This window comes from Octodon degus, unplaced genomic scaffold, assembly GCF_000260255.1.
Source record: "Octodon degus isolate 3935 unplaced genomic scaffold, OctDeg1.0 scaffold00029, whole genome shotgun sequence".
In the NCBI taxonomy this organism is placed as follows: Eukaryota; Metazoa; Chordata; class Mammalia; order Rodentia; family Octodontidae; genus Octodon; species Octodon degus.
The window spans coordinates 10,104,014-10,128,259 of record NW_004524605.1 but is presented as its reverse complement, the minus strand read 5'-3'; the positions used below and the strand labels follow the sequence as shown (position 1 = coordinate 10,128,259).

Here is a 24,246-nt window from a genome sequence, read left to right as displayed (position 1 = left end):
TAATTTAAAATATTTTTAGCATTTTAATTATCCTGTGTCTTCAAACACACACACATAAGTGCAGTAGTTGAAAACAAGGACTTTTACTCAGGAGGCTGAAGCAGGAGAATTGCAAGTTCTAGCCCACCCTAGGCAACTTAATGAGACGACTGTGTCTCAAACAATAAAAAGGGCTGGAGGTGTGTGTTGCCCTCTTTGAGGCCCTGGGTTCCTTCCCCAGTGCTGCGAAGCAATACAGTGACAACACACAAGAACTCTGGATTCAGGAAGACCTGGGTTTTGACTCCTAGTTTTCTAGTGCCCTCACCGAGCACTGTGGATATAAAAACAGAAATGAGTGGGGCAGGGCTGTAGTTGAGGCTCAGTGCCGCCCTTGGCACACTGCCGTGGGGGGGCGCTGGAGAGGGTCCCTGCATATCTGAGAAGTGAACGCACCCAACTGTCTCATTTCTGGTGTCTGCAATTTTGCTGGAGTCTGGAAAAATCTGTACCCACTGATCTTTCGGATACAAGGTGGGGCCTCAACCCGCTTAATTCCAGCTCAGCGGACTGCTGGGCTGCCTCTGGACAAGGCAACTCCAAGCTAGTATCTGATAGAGAAGGCAGAAAGCTGTCAGATCAAGTGACAAGACCTGGAGAAGAAACATTTGCACTTAAATGTCAAGAACCCAAGTGACAAATACATCTGACTTTGTGCAGTTAGGTGGTTTTTTTTTTTTTTTTTCTCCTGTAGAACAAAAATGAAAAATAGGGCATTAGGGTTAGCAGTATCACTTAATGCCACAGATTCATTTAACCCATTATTTCTTTCCATAAATAGCTTCCGGAAGCTCTGTCACATGCCAGACCTGCACTGCGCTGGTAGCTGGCGCAGGGTGGTGGAGTGGAGCTCTCCTTCCCGGAAAGCTCAGCCTTGAGGCAAAACTCCAGCCCAGGAGCCTGCCCGGCCTGTTGAGCTCAAGGAAACTGTGACCGCCTTCCTCTGTTTCCCGTATTGTCTTATTGGTTCATAATGGATATGTACCACACATGTGGACGCTCCTGTATGGACTTCACTGGTGGCATGCAAAGAGGAAAGTCCTTTTATTTGTTTGTTTATTTTTTTCAGAGATAGTCTTTCTACGGAGTTCAGACTGGCTTTGAACTCACTACGGAGCCCAGGCTGGCCTTGAATTTGAGGCAACCTTCCTGCCTCAGCTTCCTGAATACAGGGATTATAGGCTTTGGGAGAAAATAATTTTTGTAATCAAGTGGGCCGAGCACCTATTTGAGTACCTGTTGTGGCCACACAAGCCAGATGCTCTGAGTGGTCCCTGCAGCAGGCTCTCCTGTGAGCTGCATTAGAAACAAAGACTCATGGTCCAGCCCTCACTTGCAGGTATTTGGAACCTGTTCCCCAAGACAGGGCCGCCACCAACACCCACACCCACTGAAGGTCAGCTGGCTTTAGGATGATTCTCTGTTGGCAAAGACAGCAGCAGTGATTTTTTTTGTTTTTATTGGCCCTGCAACAAACAGATTTACCATTTACCTTTTAGTGTAATAAAATCAGCTTCTACCTCTGCTGCTTCTTTCGTCTGTGCCACAGCTAATTGTGTCTGTTATGTGGCTTTCACTGGTGCTATAAATCAGTGTGCCCACGCCCAGCCAAGAGCACAGCTCGAGGGGGTGGGGAGGGGCACAAGGGCCTTTCCCATCTTCCAAACCAGAATAGAAAATCAGTGTCGACCTTTCCCTCAAAAGGCAGCCTGGGGGCCGGGGAGACGGCTCAGTAGAGTAAGTGAAAGGGTCTGAGTTCAGTCACTGGTTGTGTGTGTGTGTGGGGGAGATGCAGCCTGCGGGCTGGGGGCCCAGGGATGTAGCGTAGTGGCATAGCACCTGCCTGGCAGTGCAAGGTCGTGAGTTCGATTTCCTGTGTAAAGCAAGCAGCCCAGAGCTGGGAGCCTGAGCTTCCCTCCAGCCTGCAGTCCCCTCCCTAGCTGCCCGCTTGCTGCGGGTTGCATAACAGCCCTTTCCTGGCCCTACAAATCACAGCCCTGTCCTGATCCTTAAGCAGGCGCCCTGTACATTGGCCAGTCCCACAGCCCTCCGCATTTGTAACCTCTCTCTTTCCCAGGTTATCATCATCTGTCAGATGTGAAGTTAAACAGCAGAAAACATGTCAGGTGCGTGGCTGGGAGAGACACTCGGCTGTTTATGAGAAATATTCCATTACAATCTGACGCACAAGGTTAGGATGCATCTGCCAGCCCCAGGCTCTACCGGCCTCCCTGGGCGCAGTGAGGGTCTCCTTCCCCCGAAAGCGAGCTGATTAGTGTGTGGTTCGGACCGCTGTTTATTCCCTCTGGCTCCGTGGCAAACACCCCTGGAAAAGCCTGGCCCATTCAGTTTCATTCAATTAGGATTCCCAGCTTGAGACATAAAGAGTTCTGGTGAGCTCAGGAGACTGATTGGTTTTTGTACACATGTACAGAAAGATTTGATTTCCTCTGCGGAATTTATGGCAGGGGAGAAGAGGTAATTACATTAATTTCTGCTCTGGTTTCTGGGGCTTTCCTTTCTGTTCTTTCTTCTGCCACCTTTGTTACTTTTTTTAATAGACTTTTTTGGGGGGCCTTGCTTGCGTGGAAGAAAATGAATTTAATAACTGCCGGCAGTTGGTTTGAGTTTGGAGCCGGGTTTCGCTGTGACTTTGCTTCATGCTCTGGGTGGGTTTTGGGAAGCTAATGAGAACAATCTTGCATCGCATGGTGTGTGGGAGTGAGGTGACGCCAATGTCCCTGCATCTAGGGAGAATGTTCATGTCAGGAAGCTGCCCACGGACGGAAGAATCAAGACTCAGTTTCCCGAGTCTGCAGAGTAGCCACATGGCTTTCTGGTCCAAAGCCTAGTCCCTTCTATTCCCATGCTCAACTTTTTAATGAAGAACTTTCCTCCTTCAACTAAGGAGACAAAGAAGACCCCTGAGAGACTTAGAAATTCAATGGAAAAAGTGGGAAAAAACCCCAAACACTTCCCTTCTCTCCCAAAGGGCTGCAGAGGCTGCCAAGTCCTTAGCAAGGCCGGAGCTAAGCATTTTCCCAGTGTTGAGCCTAAATCCCTTTTTTGTTTTTCTCTTTTAAAGTGTGTTTACAATTGACCATTATGGGAAAGATGACGGATGTAGCCTGGCCCCGCTTAAAATAATAAGACGAAGCATGATACAGTTTCTTGCCTGCAGACTCTAAAAAGCCTGCGGAAGGAAGGGAAGCAAAGCCCAACCTTCTCCCCAGTGAGCGCAGGGCACTGTGGGCTCACTGTCCTGCACCCCACTGAACCACTGAACCCCTAGGCACCCGCAGAGGTTCTCAGACAGCTCAGATTTCCCGTTCCCACCTCCACCTCCAAACAATGTGTAGAGTCCGGTTCTGCAGCCTGGAAAATGTGTGGATCCCAGTCCCTCAGAATAAGGACACTTTAGATCCAGAGAACTAAGCCCCAAGGAGGTGGCACAGCTCCCTCCTGCACCCTGAGCCCCCAATCTTAAGGGTGGGATGGCGGAGGGAGCCTTCTAACCACTCACCATTTCTGACACGTTCTACTTCACATCAGTTCTTTATCTCCCAGAGCAGACTGGGTTAATCCACTGGTTTTCTCTACCGAAATTTATTGCATTTCTTTGAACTAAATGCTACTGTGTATAGATTACTCCTGGCGGTAGTGGCTGAGGGCTCAGTCAGGTGGAGCTGGTGGTGGCTCGGTCTGGCACTCCTGCGATGGCCCTCATGCGCTCCTTCGACTCTTCTGGAGAAAAGAGCAACAGTTTTGACTGAATCCTCAGATTCACTCCTGGAACTAGCAGCTAGCTTAGGGCGAGAGCCCTGTTCCCTGCGGGAGACTGTCTGAGAGGTGTGGATCTCTGGTAAGAAAGACAGCTGGGCTGGGGGGGTGGGCGGCGAGCCCTCTGCCGGGCTAGCTTTAGTCTGCAGGGGACAGGCGCTGGGTTCCTCCTCATGTAGCGGTGGGGAGAGCTGCGGCTCATCCTCGACCTCCAGGAGGAAGTAACCCTGGTAATTGCTTAGACAGGCTCGAGCCCGTCTCCCTGGGACTGTCCCCAGCAAGGACTCCCAGCCTGTGCCAGCTTCACCGTCCTTGGGCACGTACTCTAAGCTCCGGTCTTCCCCGGGCCCTCAGCTGGGCTTTGTTAGCGGCAGGATCCAGGTGCCAGATGAAGCAGAACTGACTCTTGTGCTGAAAAATTCAGATTCCACTGAAAAAGCAACAACACCGCCCCCCCTCCCACTTGAGAAGCCATGGCCAGACAGGCGCTAAAGAAGATGAAGCTCTTGGTCTAAAGCAGTCACACTCCCAGGGTCCATGGCTCAAGGATGGTGACTGGGGCAGAGCAACTAGCAAAACCTATTCACCTAAAATGCAAGCCTGAAGGCATCCCACGTTGCCGGAGCCCAGAAGCTCTGAAGGTGACCCGAAGGACATTGCCCCAAAGCAATGGAATTGGGCTAAACAGAACAGATCAAATCCACCTGCCTGCTGGCTGGGTGGACGGGAGGAGCCATCCCTGTGCTGGGGGACCCGGCCAGGCGCTGCTGCGACGGCAGGGGAGGGATGGCCAGCATGTTTTGATTTACGAGCGTCGCGATCCCATAAATTTGGGGGCCGCTTTCACCAAAGCCGTGAGTTACGATTTTTCAAATAAATACATTTTCCAATCAGACGGGTCTCTGTTTAGGTTGAACGCTTCCCGAAGCAGACATCTCTCCGTTCGGAAAATACACAGAAGAGGGAACGGAGCCGGGACAAAGCTCAGACGACATAAAAAGGAGTGTAAACACGGTGTCATTTACGGACTTCGGAAGGGAAAGGGAATAGGGGGAAGAAGACAGAAAAGGGAGGAGAACACACGTACATGTTTAATTCTCCCTTGAATCCTCAGGTCCCTGCTGGGAGGAAAGACACGGAAAATTTAATATTCTTTTTCCATAAGCTTGATTTATGTTACTCATTAGACAAAGGGCAGCAGCAGCAGGTTTGCCTTAAATAGATTTTGCATTTTTGAGGGGTAACAAACCTTAGTAGGGACAAGGCCCCCTATGCCCAATATTTTCGGTCTCTCCCTCTCTTTCCCCGTCTCTCTCTCTTCTCCCTCTCCCAGGTTTTTCTTAGGTCTAGAGCAGCAGTGTGGACCAAAATGGACTGCTTCAAGCCAGTGGGTCTTGGATTTCTAACTGAGTCCTTGGGCCCATCCTTTCCGGTGCTCTGGCCTCTTTACCATCTCTGAAAAACAGGGGATTGGACAAAGAATTGGAGGTCTGATTGCACACAAAACCTCTCAAACGCCAGGAGCACCAAGAAACCCCAAGCAAATAGGTAAAAGTCACGTGAGGCTTGGACCCTTTTTACCTGGACCACTTCCCCCAGAGGAATAGCAGGAAGGGTATGAAGGCTGCCCTGCCCTAACCTGGTCTCCCCTGGAGTTCTGGGCTGCCCCACTTCTCTGCTACTCCCTGGTGCTTGAGGGGCGGCCCTCTCCCTTCTCTGACCCATTTGCCATCTATAGCAGAGGTTGGTCTTTTTTTTTTTTTTAAAATTTTTATTTATTTGTATGTGTATGTGTGTGTGTGTGTGTGTGTGTGTGGCCAGCTCAGCCCACCAAGGGGCGGGGCTGGCTGGCATGTGGTGCTGGGGGATTGAACCGTGATCCCTGTGTTTTGCCAAAGCTTGTTCTAAGTAGGTGCTTTAGACCACTGAGCCATCCCACCAGCCCCAGAGGTTGGTCTTAACACAATCTCTGTTCTCCCCAGTAAATTGGTAAGTAGGTTTCATATTCTAATAGTTTCCAAGAGAAATCACCCCCTGCCTATCTCTTCCTGGCCCCCGATTGACTGTCCTCCAGCTCCCAGGAACAGACTAGGCCAGGTTGCAAAATTCTAGACCCTCTGTAGATATGGCAGAGAAATGTTTAAGGGATTTGCCGGCTCAAACTACGGGCTAAATGGCCCGCAGGCTGATTTATGGTGCGTTACTGCTCGACGCGATTCCCTAAGACAGCGGGAATATTTTACACCGTGCTAATATAAACAGGCGGCCGGCCGGGTCCTTTTTATGGAGTTCCTGTAATTACCCGGACCCTGACAGGTCCTTGATTTACTGCCCTATTTAGATAAGGGGTCCAGTGCAGGGATTGCCCGTGGCGTCAAGGTCACTGGACGCAGTGGTGGGGAGCAGGTTTGGCAGTAGGCGCTGGAGCCTGCGTAGCGGGGGTGAGGCAGGAGAGGGGTCCTGTCCTTACTCCAGATTGGCTGCGGCACAGGGATCCATTGCACAGATGGGGTAACTGAGACTGGAGTCTTTCAGAGTCAGGTAGCAAGGGAAATGGAGGTGAGGAGGGGACCTGGAACTGAAATCCTCCTACCTGGGGCTGCTCTGTGTCCTCTAGTTCTGGCCTTGTGGCAGCTGAGTTCTGCAGGGTAGGTGTAAGAGGGAAGGACACTGGCTGGTCCCTAGTGGGAGCAGGGCAGAGAGCAGAGAAGCTGAGGAGTGCTGGCCTCTTGTCCCTGGGAGGGCTTTCTAGTGGTGTGCCTGCATGAACTTCATTTCTTCTTGCGGAAATTTATGCTCCTAACAGCAGACCCATCTTGGCTGGGGCTACCGTTAGCATGCTGAGTGTCAGCCACACCAGTTAGGTTCATTTTACGTCACTCATCTGTGCTGGGTGGGTTTTACTGTCCCCTCATTTACAGGGGGTGACACAGAAGGTTTGCAGAGAGGAATGGGAGTACCCATTTCTGCTGCTCTGCTTGCTCTCTTGAGAGCTCCTTTAACAGTTTCTTAACCAATACTTGCTTAAGCTGTCTTTGTGGAGTGAGAGGGCCTGTCTGACCCCACCAGTACAAATGGGAGAACTGAGAAGCCTGCACTGAAAACTCTACGAGCCAAAATTGCTGCAGCCACTTGCTAGGTAAACAGAGCAGGTTAGGGGCACTGCCTGGCCGGGCACTGGCCAGCAGGACACCAGGCTACTGGGCCCCTGGTGCCTGGGCTGGAGGAGGAGTCCTCACTTTGGGCCCAAAGGCAGAAGAGCCGGGGGATTCCGTGCAACAGTGGGAGTCAGTTCTATGTCCCTTTTTCTGCAAATGGGGAAATGGAGGCTCGCAGCTGGAAAGGAGCACACCCACTCTAGGTGCTGTGGCCCTGGACGTCCGCAGACTCCTCAAGCACCTGAGCCTGGCTGGCTTTGAAAGCACTTGGGAGACTGGCTGCTCCGGCAGCTTAGTGCCTGGAGTGACCCTGCTGCCAACCCAGAAGACCCTTAAGGCTGTGCTCCCAGGAAGGGCGCGCAGAATAGACCTTGGGTAGGCAAAGGGGTGGGGACAGGTTACCCAGGCATTGGTAACTGGGACAGCCCAGCTCCTTGACATTCACAGCCGTCTGGTACCTGGCAGTCCTGGGGCCCTGGAGAGGGGGTGGGTTAGGGCTGGGGCCCCTTACCTAGTCTGGTGAGCATCCCTCGCTGGACTAACCAGTTGGTTATCTGGTAGCATACACACCCTAGGAGACATAGGGAAAGGCGGAGGGACGCGTGTGAGTGCTTGAGGGAGCAATGTGCTCCCAGGTAGGTAGGCATGTGCTCCCGCTTCAGTCATTGTGGGCTCGGTGGTGCCCTGTACACTGGCATGCAACCTTGTTTTTTTTTGCAACCTCGTTTTTTAAGGAGTGTGAATTTGACTATATTGATGAGGCCAAGACTGTCAATTAAATGTGTGAAATTTATTTGTCTCTGTGTAACATACCTACCTACAAGAAGGTCTGAGTGAGCACCTTCATGTACATTATAATGTACGGTGGGGTTCTTTTCTTTTGCATATTAGGGATTGAACCCAGGGCCTTTATACTGAGCTGCATCCCTAATGCTTTTCTATTGTTTATTTTGAGGCAGGGTTTCACTAAGTCACTCAATTGCCCAGGCTGGGCTCCAATTTGCAATCTTCCTGTCTCAGACTCCAGAGTGAGTGCTGGCATTAGAGGCGGTGGCCACCCATACCTGCACCTGGCTTGTTTTGTGAGCCCAAGTCTCACTGTGTGGCCCAGTGGGTGTCCAGTCAAATTCTTGGACTCAAGTGATCCTCCTGCCTTAGCCTCCCGAGCTGTTACTACGCATGGGCACGACTGCACCCCAGCTGGTATGGTGGATTTTGGGGAGCTTGTGCTGTTCTTACAATTGTGGACGTTGTAAGAAAATACAAACTTTTTGCACATGTATGTAATTGTGACATGAAGATGAAGTCATCCAGGTACGTTTAGAATTTCTGTGCCCAAAGGGTAGGGACAGGAGTGGCTGGGCTGTGCCACAATTGAAGCTGATGTGCATCTGTGGGAGAGAGGCACTGTGTAAGCCCTAGGGGTGCATGGATGTCGTGATACTGTGTGTATGTGGCTGGCGAGTGTACTGCGGGGTATGTACACTTTGGGTACTGTGTGACTACTTAGGCTTTCTTAGATGCCAGATGGCTGGTAAGCTGCTGACTGCGACGTTCTTGTGTGTGACCATAGGGCTTCCTACGGGGCTTTTGCAGAGGCTGCTCAGAGAAGGACAAAGGCTGTGTGTGTGCTCAGGGCTGAGGACAGAGGTCCGCTCAGCAGCATAATTGCTGTACTCTCCCTTCCCACTTGCAAATGCTTATTGGAGAGTGCCTCCAGGCTGGGAGCCGCCCCTGAAGCGGGCGCCGGAGTGCCCTCCCTTCCAGCCTCCGGCTCCGGGCTGGGCCCAACCCCAGTGCTGCTGGCGCCAGGCGCTGGGAAGAGTGGCGGGTTTGCCGCCAGCCTCAGGCGGGAAACCAGGACCTCCCTGGGCTGCTCTCTCACCTCCAGCACCTCTAGGGGCCCCAGCTTCCACAAGTTCCCACAGGTGGACACAGACCGGCTCCTGGGCAACCATCCCCTTCCTTCCTACAGACCTCCCCCTTGCATCTACACCCCAAAGTATGCATGTCCACAGAGACACGCACTCACACTGGCCACGTGGTAGTGTCTCACTTGTACATTCCTGGGGTTTTACAAGTTATCTCTAGTGCCACAGAGTACAGCTCTGCTCCACCTGTTTTCCCACTGCTGGGCCTAGAAATCACTTATCCTGCTTGGGCCTTACATTCCCTACCTGCACACGGAGAGAGTTGGGGTTTTTCTCTCTGCTTTTGGACTGGTAACTGTGCTGACCATATCGTCCTCATGGATAAATAGTTTTTGAGTAGATAAATACTGATTTGCCCTAAAAAAAAATTCATGCAATCTTCTTCACCTGTACCTAAACATTACTTTTGAGGGCTGGGAACTTTTTTCTCTACCCCACGTGTTCTGGAAGAGGTCTGGCTGGGAAAGGTTGTGGAGTTCTGACCCACCCCCCCAGGTATGTGGTAAGTTAAGAAGAAGGGACAGGGTCCCAGCCGGAAATGCAGCCACCATGGATTCCGAGGTTCTCACTGTATCCCTGGGAAACCCCCACTTCTGCCCCATGTATGGAACGAGAAACACCAACAGGTGAGCCCCTAGGTAAGCAGGAGAGACTAACAGCCCCAGAGCAGCCCTGGTGGGTGGATATGAAGCTCTGAAGTACTTCTCTCCATCTGCAGCCTCCCGGTGCTGCGGAGGCTTGGCTCCTTCTGCATGTGTCCCCCACAGTGTGAGCTTCTGCCACAGAATCCAACATTCTCAGGGTGACATCTGGGCAGAGACCCCAGCGCTGCCTCACTGCAGGCTCTCCCGCGAGTCCTGCTGAGGACAGTTGTTAAAGCCTGGGGGGCCAAGGTGGAGGCCAGATTGCCTTTCTTCAGCCAGGCCTGCCGGCTTTCTGGCTGGATCAGGCGCCTGGCAAGTGAAAAGAGCAGATCTGAGGCCCTGGAGCCCGAAACAAGCTAGTAACTGCGCACAGGCTTGGAGGCTGACCCCTACCGGCCCACTCCCACCTGGTCAGCACACTTCTCTGCTGGTCAGCAGCGGTAGGCCAGTCTTACAGCGGCTGTCGAGGAGCGTCTGGGGCACCACAGACAAGGGCTGGGCTCCCCATCCTGCCAGGAGGGGCAGATAACCAGAGGGCGGCGGAGGCACTGGCCAGGATGCGGGGCCTCGCCTGTTTCCCTTGCGGAGGGTTTTTTCAATTCTGAGTCTCGAAATAAATACCGCTCTTTTCCCCTTCCTCTCCGGGTCTCAGGTGCCCTAGCTGTAATATCAAGAGGTGGGCTTTAGGCGAAGGATTTCTTCGCTCCTGCTGCTCCTAAATTATTTTCCTTGGGCCCACGGAGGTGGGTCCGCCACAGTCCGGGCAGTAGCAGGCCATGTCACCGTAACTGGTCCCGCCTCCCAGGGGAACGCGGATCTGACTGGAGTGTCGGAGGCGGAGCCTCTTCCGCAGTCGCCCGGCAGCCTGGAGTGAGTGGCTCCTCTAGAAGAACCTGGGACGCCACCCCCTTCTTCCTCCCGCCCCCCTGCCATTGGCCGGGAGGAGAGTTTGACATCAAAGCCGCGGCCTTATATAAACCAGAACCTGCAGGGGCGTCCGCAGAAGGGTTAAACGAGTTTTGGGACGCTATTCTCCAGGCCGCGACTGAACGTGCAGTGTCACCTCAGTCCTGTCCCGGTATCACCGAAAGCCGGCTCCCAGCGCCCAGCACCGCGCGGCCGGGAGCCCACGGGTGGCCCCGGTAGTCTGTGGGGCATATGGGGCGGCGCTAATCGGGCTGGCGGCGCAGGCCAGGAGCCTCCCCAACATGAACCTCGTGGGTAGCTACGCGCACCATCACCACCATCACCACCCACACCCCGCGCACCCCATGCTCCACGAGCCCTTCCTCTTTGGCCCGGCTTCCCGCTGTCACCAGGAGCGGCCCTACTTCCAGAGCTGGCTGTTGAGCCCGGCGGACGCTGCCCCGGACTTCCCTGCAGGCGGGCCACCACCCGTAGCTGCTGTGGCCGCCGCCTACGGTCCCGACGCCAGGCCTGGTCAGAGCCCCGGGCGACTGGAGGCGCTCGGGGGCCGCCTGAGCCGGCGGAAAGGCTCAGGCCCCAAGAAGGAGCGCAGACGCACGGAAAGCATTAACAGCGCGTTCGCCGAGCTGCGCGAGTGCATCCCCAATGTGCCGGCTGACACTAAGCTCTCCAAGATCAAGACACTGCGCCTGGCTACCAGCTACATCGCCTACCTGATGGACGTGCTGGCCAAGGACGCACAGGCGGGCGACCCCGAGGCCTTCAAGGCTGAACTCAAGAAGGCCGACGGTAGCCGAGAGAACAAGCGGAAAAGGGAGCTGGTGAGTTGGGCCTGCAGGCGACAGCCTAGGAAGCGAGCGGCTGCAGGGCAGGCGGTGAGGTGGGGATTGGTGGGGGTTTGCACCCGAGAGTGCGCGAGCTGAAAGGCTGAGGGGAGTCATGCAGACTGTCACAGCGTGAGAGTGTGCGCAGAGGGAAGCTGATTCACTACCGAATTATTCGTGACATGGGGATAGCATGCTTGTAAGGCCGAGGGGATGGAGAATCCCAATGCTTTCCAGCGGTGCTGGGGCCCTCTCTAGGAACCCATCCAAAGCCTCGGTCCCAAGAAGCTGCCCATTTGGTTTCCAGTTGGGAGGAGGTGCGTCCTAGCCCTGCGTTCTCCTGAAACCAGATTAGCCATGCAAGTAGGACTCGGTGAATGTGAATGTTAGGAGCACAGGGCCAATGGCCGCGTCATCTCCTTTCATTGCTGTACAGGTGGGGAGACTGAGGCATGGAGGCAGGGTTGGATAGGGCAGGCCTTCAGCCCAAGTCTCCAGTGTTTTCCGTTGGCCCCCCTCAGAAACAGCTGGGTTTGCGGGCAACCAAATGGGGTTTGGTTTGATTCACCTACAAACCAAAACCCAGAGGTTTTGTAGGTAAACAAGCTTGAGCTTCTGTTGTCTTCGGAGTTGCCATTCGGGCTTTTTTGGATCCTCTCCTCTGAAGGTGATACTAACCTAGTGCCCTGGGCCGCAGAACCTGGGGCGCTGTGATTTCCAGGCAGGCCAATGTGTGTGCTCCAACCCCACAGCAGGCCGGTGAACTAAGCCAGCTTACCTGGGGACCTGGAGAATGACAGATAGGCCTCGGATCTCTAAGCCACTTCCCTGGGCTCAGGAAGGGTCTCCCTGAAAGTAATTGTAGGGCGGATCCGGAGGTCTCACAGGGCACCGCTTCCGGTAAGCAGTGCCTCTGTTGCTGCTCCAGAGCCGGGAAGGAGGCTGCCAGGACCAGCAGTTCCTTCCTCCTTCACCCAGCCCTTGGAGGCTCTCAACACCTAGCCCCCATGGAGAAGCCAGATGCTAACCTAGGGAAGTTGGTGGGGCTTGTGGGTCCAGGAGCTGGGAAATTGTCGATTCCCACCTGTCCCAACTGCCAGCTCCCAGTGGTCTCTCTTAGGTGCCCTAAAGGCAACCCTGCACGTGTCTGCTTCACCAGATGCAGCAAATTCTTATTACCAAAACTTCTCAAGATCCCCATCCTTTTCTACATCCCGAGAACTTGGTGCATAAAGGCAAATTTATGAGCCTGTTTGCCTATTTCGCAAAACAGAAATCCGTCACTTATTTAAAGCCTGGAAGTCCCTGCTCAGCACACTTCCCCCCACCCCCTAGCCGGGTGAATCAGAGCATAATGGTGTAAACCTCCTCTCTCGCCTTTTTTCGTGTGTCTGGCAGCCACAGCACGAAGGCTTTCCTGTCGCCCTGGGCCCAAGCGAGAAGAGGAGTAAAGGGCGCACCGGCTGGCCACAGCAAGTCTGGGCGCTGGAGCTAAACCAGTGAGCCGAGACCCGAGCGAGGACCTGGCCCCGGCTGGCCGACCCGGGCGGGGACGAGAGGAAAGCGGCGGCGAAGGCCAGCCTCTGGGCCCCCCGGCTGGAGCCTATCGTGCCCAGCCCCTACCCCGGTGCTGGAAGGTCGTTGGTTGTAACCACACACTTGGATCGCACGTGCAATGTCCTTTGAAATTGTTTTAAAATACATTAAGAGAAAGAGAAATTTATATTATATATATGTATATGTATATCGCCATTTCCTCTGAGGGTGACCCGAAGCAGGATGGAGGAGCTGTGGAACCGAAGGGCCCAAAGCCTCCACCATTCGTGCTGTGCCCAATCCAAAATCCCAAGCGCCACCCTCTCTCTGCTCTCCGGCTCTCTTTTCCCCCCTCCTCTTTGCGTCAGAATCCCCGGATATCTTCGCAAATTGAAATGCAATAAGAGGAATCAATAGTTTTCCAACCGGGAAACCGAACCAAAAGCAGCAAGACGGAGGGCTGACTTTTGTTCCCTTTAAGACTGTAGTGTTTTAATTATATTTTTATCGCTGCCCTTCCTACCAAGTCCCCCTCCCTCCTTCTTTGCTCCTTTCTAGATATAAACTTTCCCCAATGTTGCAGTTTTTTAATGTATTTAAACTACCTATCAAGCCTGTTTCGCTCAGGTGTTTTCTCTCCGGGCTCACTCCTTTTCTACCTCAGATCTATAAGACCACTCACAGCCCTTCCTTTGCCAAAGCAGCATCTATGCTCTTGACTAATAAAAAAGTTTTCTGATGTTCTTGGAAACCTGCGTGGTGTCTCAGCATCTCAGTCCGCGGCCCGTCCCCGGCTCTGTGGCTCCTCGGTGGCAGCCTGAGTGTGCATCCTTTTCCCTTTCGTAAGATTCAACCAAGTTGCCAATCAAGTCGGGGGACGGAAGCCGAGATCGGATCTATTCCCGGAACGAAGAGGGAAGTTCTTGGACTGTAACTTCAGGACAGGGTAATTCACGCGAGCCGCCAGCAATAAGCAGGAAAGGACCAAGAGGTTGGTCAGGGCGGGTACCTGAAGGTCTGTCTATGTGCACCCTGGTGTCTGCAGATTTGATGGAGAGGGGCGCACTGGGGAGCGAAAGGGGGGCAATCGTACACACCAGGGCCGCTCTCTGGGGTGTGGGAGGGCAGTGCGCTGGAGAACGCGTCGAGGTGTGTGAAATTGTGGACGGGTGCGCGAGTGTCACTCCCGCGTGTGCTTTGCACAGCCCCGCGCGCAGTTCCGCGAGCAGCCAGTCGGAGCGGCCGCGGTCTTACAAGCGAGTAAAGGCAGGTTATTTTTATGGTTAGGGGCGTTTAGGTCGCCCCAGTACGGCACCCCACACGTTTTGGGGAGCCTGCGGCGGTCTTACAGGGGCCTACGCGCGCGTCGCCAGCATCCGCGCGGGGTTCTCGCGCGCCTGCCTCCGGGTGGCCTCGGCCGCAGAGACCGCGCTGGCTGATCCAGGCAGCGCATGCGTGCGTGTTCGCGTCCGGGGGAAAGAATATCGCACTGCCGGTTTTATTGCACGCAGCCGAATACTAAGCGCTGAGTGGAGAGCTTTCGCGTCCCCCAGCAGCGCCCGGGCCTGCTGCAGGCGACGCAGCTGTGCGGCGGAGGCAGAGGGCGCGCGGGGGCCCGGGCCCAGGCGGGCTTCCCAAAGGCTGGACTGGCGGACCAGAAAGGCGTCCGGGCGGCGGGGCTTCCCGCAGCCCCAGGCGTCCCTTTCCCGCCTCGGGGTGACTACGGGGCTCCATTAGTCCAGGCTGTAAACACCGTAGCAGAGGCGGAGAGGCCACGCGGGCCTTTCCGGACGCGAAGGAGTTAATAAAAGGTGTTTTATGGGCGCAAAGAGGAGGTGGGGGAGGTGTGAGCTTCTCCCTACTCTCGCCCCCCTACTTTTTTCTTTTTTCCCCTCTGCCACCCGCCTCCAGATCAAACAGGCCGGCGATTTAACTAGGGCAACACCTCGAGGTAATGAGGCGGCCCGATGCGCCCCTCCCCCGGCCTCCAAACGGGGTCGGAGGCCCCCAGGCCCCTTGGGTAGGCGCTGAAAGAAAGACCGAAGGTTCCTTAACTTTTTAACTTCCTGGAGCTGGGAGTGCAGTTGAAATGCTAGTAGGCATAGGGAAACAGATTCAGGCAGCCAGACGCTGGAGGGCCCAGGACGGGGAGGGCTAGATTCGAACCCGGGACCCAGGTCAGCGGGGTGCACTATCCTCTATCGGTGAACAGGGCCCAGCTCGCGCTATTTATAGCACTGTGAAGTATCCGAGGCACGGGAGGAATGCATACCCGGGTCTGGCCAGGAGAAGAGGGGTACCTCCTCAGGGGCACCGCCAAGTGGGGCCTACCAGGCCTCTTCAGGAAAACCCATCCAGCTGGCCCCAAACCCTCTTCGGGCGCAGAGCAGGCAGGCAGACCGACCCTTCAATCCGGTTAAGTCCTGTCGGTTCTCAGACCCTGAATCTGCACACAAGAGACGGAACCAATACCCTAGAAGGGGATCGCTGGTATTGTCCTACCTTCCCAAATCCACGCACCACGGCCGGGCCACGTTCTCCTCGCCCAAGAGAAGCCGAGCGGAAGAGTCGGAGCTGCTTCTGGGCGCCTGTCTCCCCACGGGACTCCAGGCTGGGTGCGACGCTTCCCACTCGTCTGGGTGCTCACCCTACTTCAGCCCTCCTCCTCTGCGAATTTCAGAGCTTGCAAGACACTTTCTGATTCTTTGTCGGGGTCTCCAAACAGTTGGTCACACACCTCAAACCAGTTGTGGCAGAAACAGTGCCATCCGGATTAAAACATTATTTTAAATAAATATGTTATCTTTTAATATAGAAATGAAATGACAATTTAACAAACTGCATGAATATTTCGTAAAGGAAACGGTCACTGATCCTACAAGGATTTAATTACAGAGCAATTGAGCTAAAGAGTAAAAAATAGGAAAAGATGATGATGTGGTTTAATTAGAGAACTGGTCAAATAAATGTATCAGAACAGTGGATTATTACGCAGCCTTTAGAAAAAAATGTGAGAATTGTGAAATTTATCCATGATATATGAAGTGGGGAGAGCTTTCCCACCATAGTAGCTCTGTACATTGTGACCTCCCTTTATATAAAACTATAAATAAATAGTATTCATTGAGAAAATGTGGAAGAGTATTTATCAAATGTTTCCACTTCTACCCTTGGCTTCTGGGAGTAAGAATAATTTTTACTTTTCTTCTATTACTATTTTACTTCTATTTTTTTCTACTTTTTTTTTTTTTACAATTGAATAAAATTACTTTTGGGATAAAAATTAAGTGACAATTTCCTTCAGATTTCTCCTACTGCCAGCATACTTTCAACGCTATCTGCAGTTTATTTAACATAAGTCTTTTAAGTACCTTCCACGGGTGAGGTGCTGTGGGTCTATAAATATAGGGAAGGAGAGGAGATATTAATGCAGTTAGTGGTTAAATTATAATAGTAAATAGCTGTCTCGAAGGGTTCTGATTCATCCCACATAGCAGATGTGCTTTTTTGTTCCATTTAAAACTAACGAAACAACCAAAGAGGGCAAACAAGCTGTTTGTATCCTTAGCGTGTATTAGTTCATATCAACCTCACAAGACTTCTGCGAAGTAATATTACGGGTGGCTCCGGCTGAGAGAGGTGCAGGATCTCGGCCAAAGTCACGTTGATGTACGCGGAGGGTGAAGGCAGGCTGAGGTGGGTCAAAGTGCAGATTGGCTGACGTCAGAGACCTGGCTTTTCTGTACTATGCAGAGCACCTCCACCCAGGGTGGGTGTGTGTGTGCGTGTGCGTGCGTGAGCACACACATTCGCGCACGCTCATATGCACATGTGTACAGATTCATGCAATCACAGCTCATTCCCTCTGATTGTCCATAGTCTCCAAGATAAGAAGGAAGGAAGGAATTCTGGGAAGCTGGCTAGGGTTCCAGCTCCAGCCTCCCCTGGAACTCTTGTTGGGGGATTCTAAGCAGTCTTCCTATAAAACCAAAGGAGAGCTAGGCCGCAGATCTCTGAGAGCTTTCCTGCCTTCAGCAGGGGAAAGGCTCTGCCTGTGACTCTCGCGGCAGCCTCTGTGTGCCTTAGCCCAGCTCTTCCACCTTGCCTGGTAGTGAAGCACGCTTTCCTCTGTAACCCAGGAGGGAGCTAGTCAGGAATGGTGCTCCCTAGGGATGGGGAGAGGGAGAGCCAGTCTCAAAGGCGCCCAGAGGGGTCACAGCCAGGCAGAAGCAGGGCTTGGATTAGAGGTGCTCTGCAGGCTTGGTATCTGGAGGGCTGTCTCCCAGAAGCCTCTGGAACCTTCTCTCCCTGCAAGGGGCAGTTAAGCTCACCTCTTGCTAAGTCCTCATAAAAGAAACAGAATTACAAAATCAGTCAGCCTTATTTTTAAATGAAAAGTGAGTGGGAAGAAAAAAAAATACACACTCTTAGAAGTGTCTGAAACTAGCCTCCTGATTTAAACCCAATTTGTTTGAAAAAAAATATTTTTTTTCAGCAGAGAGTTTTTACAGCTGAGCTCTCCCAAACCCATAAAAAACAAGGTTTATATGGGAAATAGTGAAAGACTCTTAACTATAATACACAGCGTCTAATGTAAGCAGACACAGACACTATATAAAGCTCCTACAAATGTTATTAAAACAAACAGAAATACACATTTATCCCTGCAGAATGGACAACGGAGGCGCTGGATTTTAAAGGAACTCACAACTCCTGGGTTCGCTGAAATACGCAAAGGATCCTACAGCACTGGGCTCCCCATGCTAATGTTCCCCTTGCTTTACCCAGGGGAATTAATGCCCACAGAGGAGAGCCCTGTGACAGTGAGCTGCACTCTTCTGTCCCTTACTGACTGACCACTTTCTGCTTCTAGAACAGCTGGAGAGCAACGTTGGGACTGGAGACCTGGGTGAGTCAGTTCACCGAAGCTCAGCTTCCCCATTTACAAGCCAAAGAGAAGGACTCCAGCAGGCCTTCCTGGGCTCGAGAGAGCCAGAAGGGACCCAGAGAAGGATGCAAAGCCCTGCTCCACAGTCTGGGGCAGAGCTGCTTTGATCACTTTGTGTATCCCTCTGCAAGGTTGTTTTGGTTTGTTTGCTGTTTGGGGAAAATAAGGCTATTCAGGGACTTGCCCGAGGGTGCAGAGCCTGCCACTGGTTCTCAGATTCAAAGCTCTTTATGGGCATCATCCAGGTAAACCAAGAGGTAGATAGGACCGGAGATCCCAGTTTCCAAGAGACCAGCTAAGGTGGCCCTCTTCCCTAGAAATAGAGTACAAGCTATGAGTCATATGTATAGTTTAAAAAATTTCTTTCTTTTTTTTGTTTTTTGTTTTTTTAGGGCAGGGTCCACTGTGTAGTCCAGACTGGCCTTGAACTTGCAGTCATCCTCCTGCCTCAGCCTCGGGAATGCTGGTGTGCACTACTGCGCCTGGCCTATAATTAAACATTTTTTGCAGCCACATTACAAATGTGCAGAGAAATAGGTGAAATTTAAAAATAAAATTTAACTCAAAATGCCCCAAATATGATTTTTGCTTGAACCAATATAAAATTGTTTACGAGACGCTCTACATCCCTCTTTTCATACTAAGCCTTTAGAATCAAAGGTTGTGTTTTATACTTGCCACACACCTCAGTCTGGATCGTGTTTCAAGTATTCCCCGCAAACAGTGCAGGTCTAGGGGGTCATGGAGAGGGAATACTTAACTTACTAGCCTCAAACGACTACTTTTAACTGAGCACTTGCTGTGTGTAAGACATGCAGAGCCTCCTCTTCGGAGACTCACGGTAGGTCATTTGCTTGATGAAAGAGCTATTGCTCTGCAGAGCCGGGGTGCAGCCCAGGCTGAAGGTGCCGCCTCCCAAACTTGGGCAGCCTCTGGCTGAGATCCACAGCTCACTCTTGGGACACCAGAGGGGTCAGGTTAGCCCTGCTTTCCCTCCCTCCGCTGAACTCTTTATCTGGGTAAAGTGGGGAAACACCTTTGAAAACGTTTCGAAGCATAGAGAATACAATACGGGGGACCAGGCTGAGGTCACCCGGGAGGGCTGGATGGGCCCGCAAGCCAGTTCTTAGAGCAAATAAACCGGCTATGTTAGCTGTCCCGCTTCGCCTGGGTTTCTCGAACTTTCTGAGCCTGAGCGCTCTTTGGGGAAAGAGAAGGCAGAGCAACTTTCGAGAAGCGAGGGTCTAGGAGGGGCTGACTCCTGGGCCAGGCTCGAGGGAGCGAGGGAGGCGGCGCCCGAACAGCTTGAGGAGCCGGGTGAGGCGGGGGAGCAGGAGGGGCGCCGCCCGCCCTGGCAGCCCGAGGGTAAGAAGTGCGCGAGTGTGGAGTGACGGCTTGGTGTGGGGAGAAAAGGGGACCCACGGCGGGGCCCTTTGTGCAGAGAGACTTGGGCACTCCTGGCCTTGCTGAACTGCCCTGCCATCCGCGAAACAGGGCGGCGGGAGGGGGAGCTGCCCGCCTAGGACTTGAAGGCGTCCACCAAACTCCTGCTCTCTAGGGGGCAGAAAATCCCCGCGGGTCCGCCACCGACTGGGGCAGGGCGCCACCTGGCGGTCTCACCGTCCGCCGCGCTGTCCAGGCGCCTCCGAGCAGAGTCCTGGCCCTCGCCCCGCAGCTCAGGAGCGCAGAGGGGGTCCCCGCCGCACGTCCACCGAGCCAGCAGTCCAGGGTGCAGGCTGACTGCAAGGGAACACAGGGTTTGCACAGTACCAGATCTCTTGAGTTCTCTTCCCTGAGGTTTGCTAAAATCCAGTCCCCACCTCCAATCCTTGAAGAGAAACTACTAGAGGAAGCATAATCACCTCTTCGGTAACCCAAAACCCTGCCGCCCTGGGATCCTGGGAAAGCAACGCGCTGCACTCCTCCCAGCCTTGCTTTCTGTGGAAATTAGGGATCACAGCTCATTGCAGGCTTGTATGTGGGCTACCACTGTACACTACGCATCGATATTCCACCATAGCTGTTATTTCCTAGTAGGTGTCCAACAAGTAATCGCCACTTCTCTTAGGTCTGCTATCCTGACCATCTTTTTTTTTTTTTTTTTTGTGGAACCGGGAATTGAACTCAGGCCCTTGCGTTTGCCAGGGAAGCGCTTATTCCACTGAGCTATCCCCCCAGCCCCATCCTGACCATCTTTTTATGTCCTGCTCTGGAAATATTGCTGGCTACAACTATGAGCAGTATGGGTCTTCCTTGGAACTGTTTAAATGGGGCTCGGCCAGGTTCGGCTTCTAGATTAGCTGACCCCAGGAAGCAGGCGGAGTCGCTCCCTAATTGCTCCCCTCACCTCCACGCTCCTGGCTTTGCCACGCTTCACTGCTTCGTTGGTACTGTTTCACCTCTGGCTGTTGCTTGCTAGCCTGGGCACTGGTTGACCGAGTCCTCTGAGCCACTCCAGGCCCAGCTAAATGGGTGGCCTCCCCTGTGCCCTGGTCGCCTTGTGCCGTTCTGTCACAGACCCTCCTGTAGAAGGGGCTGGGTGAGCACATGTCAAGGACTCCTTAGCCATCTTAGCTTAACTAAGCCCTGCTGGCTTCTCAGAGCCCAGAGGCACTTAATCTTCATTGGAGTAGGCCTGGACCCTTCCCAGAGCCCGTGGTTTTACCGGAAGGGACAAATATCAAGTCTGTCTTAGCTTCTCAGAGTCACCAGCTCCTACAGGACAGTTCTACTGCCCTGGGTCGCCGGCCGGCGGACACTGAAGAGTCCCACAGCTTAACTATATTTCAATGTCTAGCTTGGTTTTAGTAATAGCAGATTCCGGGACTGCCAGGCTCAAGTTCCTCCTGCTGCGTCTGAGGCCTTCTGGGTGTCACTTACTGTCACGTTGGCTTGGGCTTACCCCACTCATCTCACCAAACCTACTTCCTCCCTCAGGGGTCTGCCCAGAAGCCTCTCTGCCAGGCAGCTCTCTTGGTTTCATTTCCAGAATGGCTTTTCCTTTCTATTTAACTGTAAGCCATACACATGCTGGATGTGGTGGCGCATGCCTGCAATCCCAGCATTAAGGAGGCTGAGGCAGGAGGATCATCATGAATTTGAGGCCATCCTGGACTACATAGTGAAACCCTATCTCAAAACTGAAAAAACAAATACAGGTACAGTATGGTTATACATGGAGCAGTAAGAAGCTTTAATATGCCTGTAAATTTGCCCATGATCATGGATGACATGTTCGCATCTACAGACCTATATATACATGTATGTGTATATATATACACACAATATTTATATACTATATACACACTCATGCATATTACATGTATATGTACACATAGCATACATATATAGTAATCCTAAACTGATGTTTCTATCATTAAATATAACAATGACATATATTTTATTTTAATTAATTTTGTTCGCTTGTTTTTCTGAGACAGGGTTCCACTATGTAGCCTAGAATTGCCTTGAACTTGAAGCAATCCTCCTGCCTCAGCCTCCTGCGCATGCTGGGATCCAGGTATCATCATACCCAGTGAGACTTTTTTTTTTTTGGCAGAACCAGGGATTGAACTCACATCCTTGTGTTTGCCAGTCAAGCGCTTATCCTACTGAGCCATCTCCCTGGCCCCTCCAGTGAGACTTTTAAGCCATTCCTCTACTTGGTGGTTCCCAGTTCTTCATTGATCTTTTTTTTCCCTTCAGAACTAGGAATTAGACCCTGAGGTGCTTTGCCACTGCGCTATGGCCCTGGGCCTCTTTTAAATTTTGAGACAGGGCCTTGCTATGTAGCCCAGGGTAGGCTTCAACTTGTTCTTCCCGCCTCAGCGTCCCAGGTAGCTGAGGTGACGGGCAAGCCCGGCAGTTCCTAACTGTACCAGCAACACTATCACCATATATTATCTTGCCCAGTTAGTAGGCAACATGACACGGTGGGCTCTGGAACCTGTGTTCAGGTCTCCTCTATACCACTTTCAGGTGTTCTTGGACCAGCAACTTCAGCTCTCTAAATTCAGGGACAATAACGTTCCTCCCTTCTCACAGGGCCGTGAAGGCTCTCGAAGTCTTTAACCCTGGCCCAGCTTACTGAAAGCCATGGTACCAATTTGGGAGGCAGGTTAGCATTTGTTCAGCAGCCCCTCCAGCCCTGTGACCTCGAGTATCTTGTTTCAGAGCATTTGACCAAAACCCTTGGAGTGAAGTAGGTGACAGCTTTTTTACAATGCGCGCTGGCTGCCCAAAGTGAAGACTGTGTTAGCGTCATCGCTTTTACTTCTATTATTTCCTACCCAGCTTAGGAGTCTGGAGCTTAAAAGAAGGACCAGTAGTAAATGCCTTGAGAGTGCTTTGGCATTTTAGTTACGGGAAAATGATTCATGTCCTCTATAAACAGTTTAGGCAACAGCCAGAAGGCACGGGTGAGAAAGGAACCCATGTCCAAATCCACGAAGCAGGACAGGCCATGCTGGCTGTGGCCTTTTCTCCCTTGCTCCCCTGGATGCCCGGGGCCGGACAGGGCAGGCTGCAGCTGCTTAATAAATGTGTGTTGACCTCAACCGGACCGCTCATTAAGGGCGGCATGCTCTGGGGCTGTCCCTCTCGCCAACCTCTGACAGTTTCATTAACCCCGTTAAATCACGCAGGTGCCAGTATGCCTCCTGCACTTGTTAATGTCCGTTCAGCTCCGGTGAGTTAAAACCTGGCGGCAAGGTTGGATGTACCTTGTTAACCTCCATTAAAACCTATTAAATTTCCTAACTAGAGTCTTAGTGACTTCTCGGAATCCCTCATTAAAATTTAGCAAATCCCGCTGATCAGGGTCAGGGTAACTCGTGGCTGCCTGCTTCAAAGCATGACACTCTGAGTGCTTTGACATGGGGTTGACAACAGTGTCCCGAGGGCCAGATGAGCCTTGGACCTGATCCCAGAAGTGGTTATGGTGCCCACGTTTCTTGGGCCCACATCCCTCAGCCTCCCTGAGCCTGTACTCCACCTCTATAAACTGGAGTTAATAACAGTTCTACTTTATATGCTTGTAGTGAGATTAAGCAAATCAACATACATAAAGCTATTAGCACGCTGTCTGGCCTGCACTCTGTACTTGATAGCTGCTGGTACTCCTGGATGCGGATTAGGCTCGTCAACTCCAGAGAACAAAAACCCCTGCTTAGTAAAGGGTTCATGCCCAGGTATCTGCAGCATCCTCCTACATGCTGAGCAGCCTTTAGGTGCTGTGGGTTGTTTTCTGTCTCCTTTTACCCATTGTGTGCAGCTATGTCTGCCGCTGTCTTTCCAGGCTCAGCTGCTTCTGAGCAGTCTGAACATTCCTCCCCTGGCCTTCGAGTGTCACACTCAAGTGCTTCTTGAACCTGGATGTCAAAATCAGTCGGCAGCTGTTGTCGGAGAGTATCTCCCGGGGTTGCACTCACGGTGGAGGTTCCAGCAAGAGCTGGGAACCAGCAGTCCGAGGGAGCTCCTGCCCTGAGGTCTGGGATGGGGGAGACTCCCGACTGGACTGCTGTTTTCCTATTTGATGGAGTTTATGTCTTACCTGGGAAAAGAAATCCCTGTTTCTGGGACTGAGCCTGAGTTTTTCCTTGAGGATGTAGGATGGGAGCCGATGGAGGAAGGGAGGGAGGGGCAAACGCCAAGCTTTACAAAGGCTAATCCTCTGATGTCTGTCGATATTCACAGGCCTGATCTTGGAGAGGGAAAAGGTAGTTTCTAGTGAATCTTTGTTCCCACGGTACATCGAGATGTGGGTTCAAGCTTCCGTTACAGGTGATGTCTGGGGGTCCTTTGGCCCCAGCAGGGGGCCAGCTATGGGAGAAAAGCTGGGGACAAAGAACCTCTGTGCAGTTCTGTGAGAATGTTTTTTTTGTGTGTCTTTTTGAGACAGGGTCTAGCTCTGCAGTTCAGGCTGGCCTTGAGCTCACTGTGTGGCCCAGGCTGGTCTCGAACTTGACACCATCCTCCTGCCTCAGCCTCCCAAGTGCTGGGATTACAGGCATGCGCCACCATGCCCAGCTCTCTGTGAGGATTTGGAAGAGGGCAGCACTAAGGGCGGCAGACAGGAAGGTAAACTGTGTTATACCATGCCGCGAGCAGGGAGCTTCCTTTGCTGTGGGCAGGAAATCGGTTCAGCATCCCTGTGACAGTGGCACCCCTGGGCACAGTTCATCCCAAGTCCTGTGGATTCTGGAGGGAGGCACACTGCTGACTCATCCACCTCCACAGGTGCTAAATGCAGAGCCTCTCCGTGACGTGTACAGGGGGCTGGAGTGCATAGGAAGATAATGGTGGTGAGGGGAGGAACGGCACTTTAAAAATTCCTGTGAAGTTTAAAATGCTAGCACTAGGATGCATAATTTTATTTGATGTTAGGGAAACTCTTACTATCTCTCTCCCTTCTGGTTTGGTGGAAGATGGAGCGTGCCTTGGTGGGGCTTGTGCATGAGA

The 24,246-nt window shown here is 52.5% G+C and overlaps 1 protein-coding gene across 1 annotated transcript; it reads left to right on the top strand.

The window, feature by feature from the left end:
- The first annotated feature begins 10,571 nt into the window (after positions 1-10,571).
- Hand1 (heart and neural crest derivatives expressed 1) lies at positions 10,572-13,573 on the top strand. The gene is made up of 2 exons (XM_004629384.2): positions 10,572-11,300; positions 12,702-13,573. The coding sequence occupies exons 1-2, from the start codon at positions 10,761-10,763 to the stop codon at positions 12,804-12,806; spliced, it is 645 nt and encodes a 214-aa protein (XP_004629441.1). The 5' UTR covers positions 10,572-10,760; the 3' UTR covers positions 12,807-13,573.
- Positions 13,574-24,246: the final 10,673 nt, after the last annotated feature.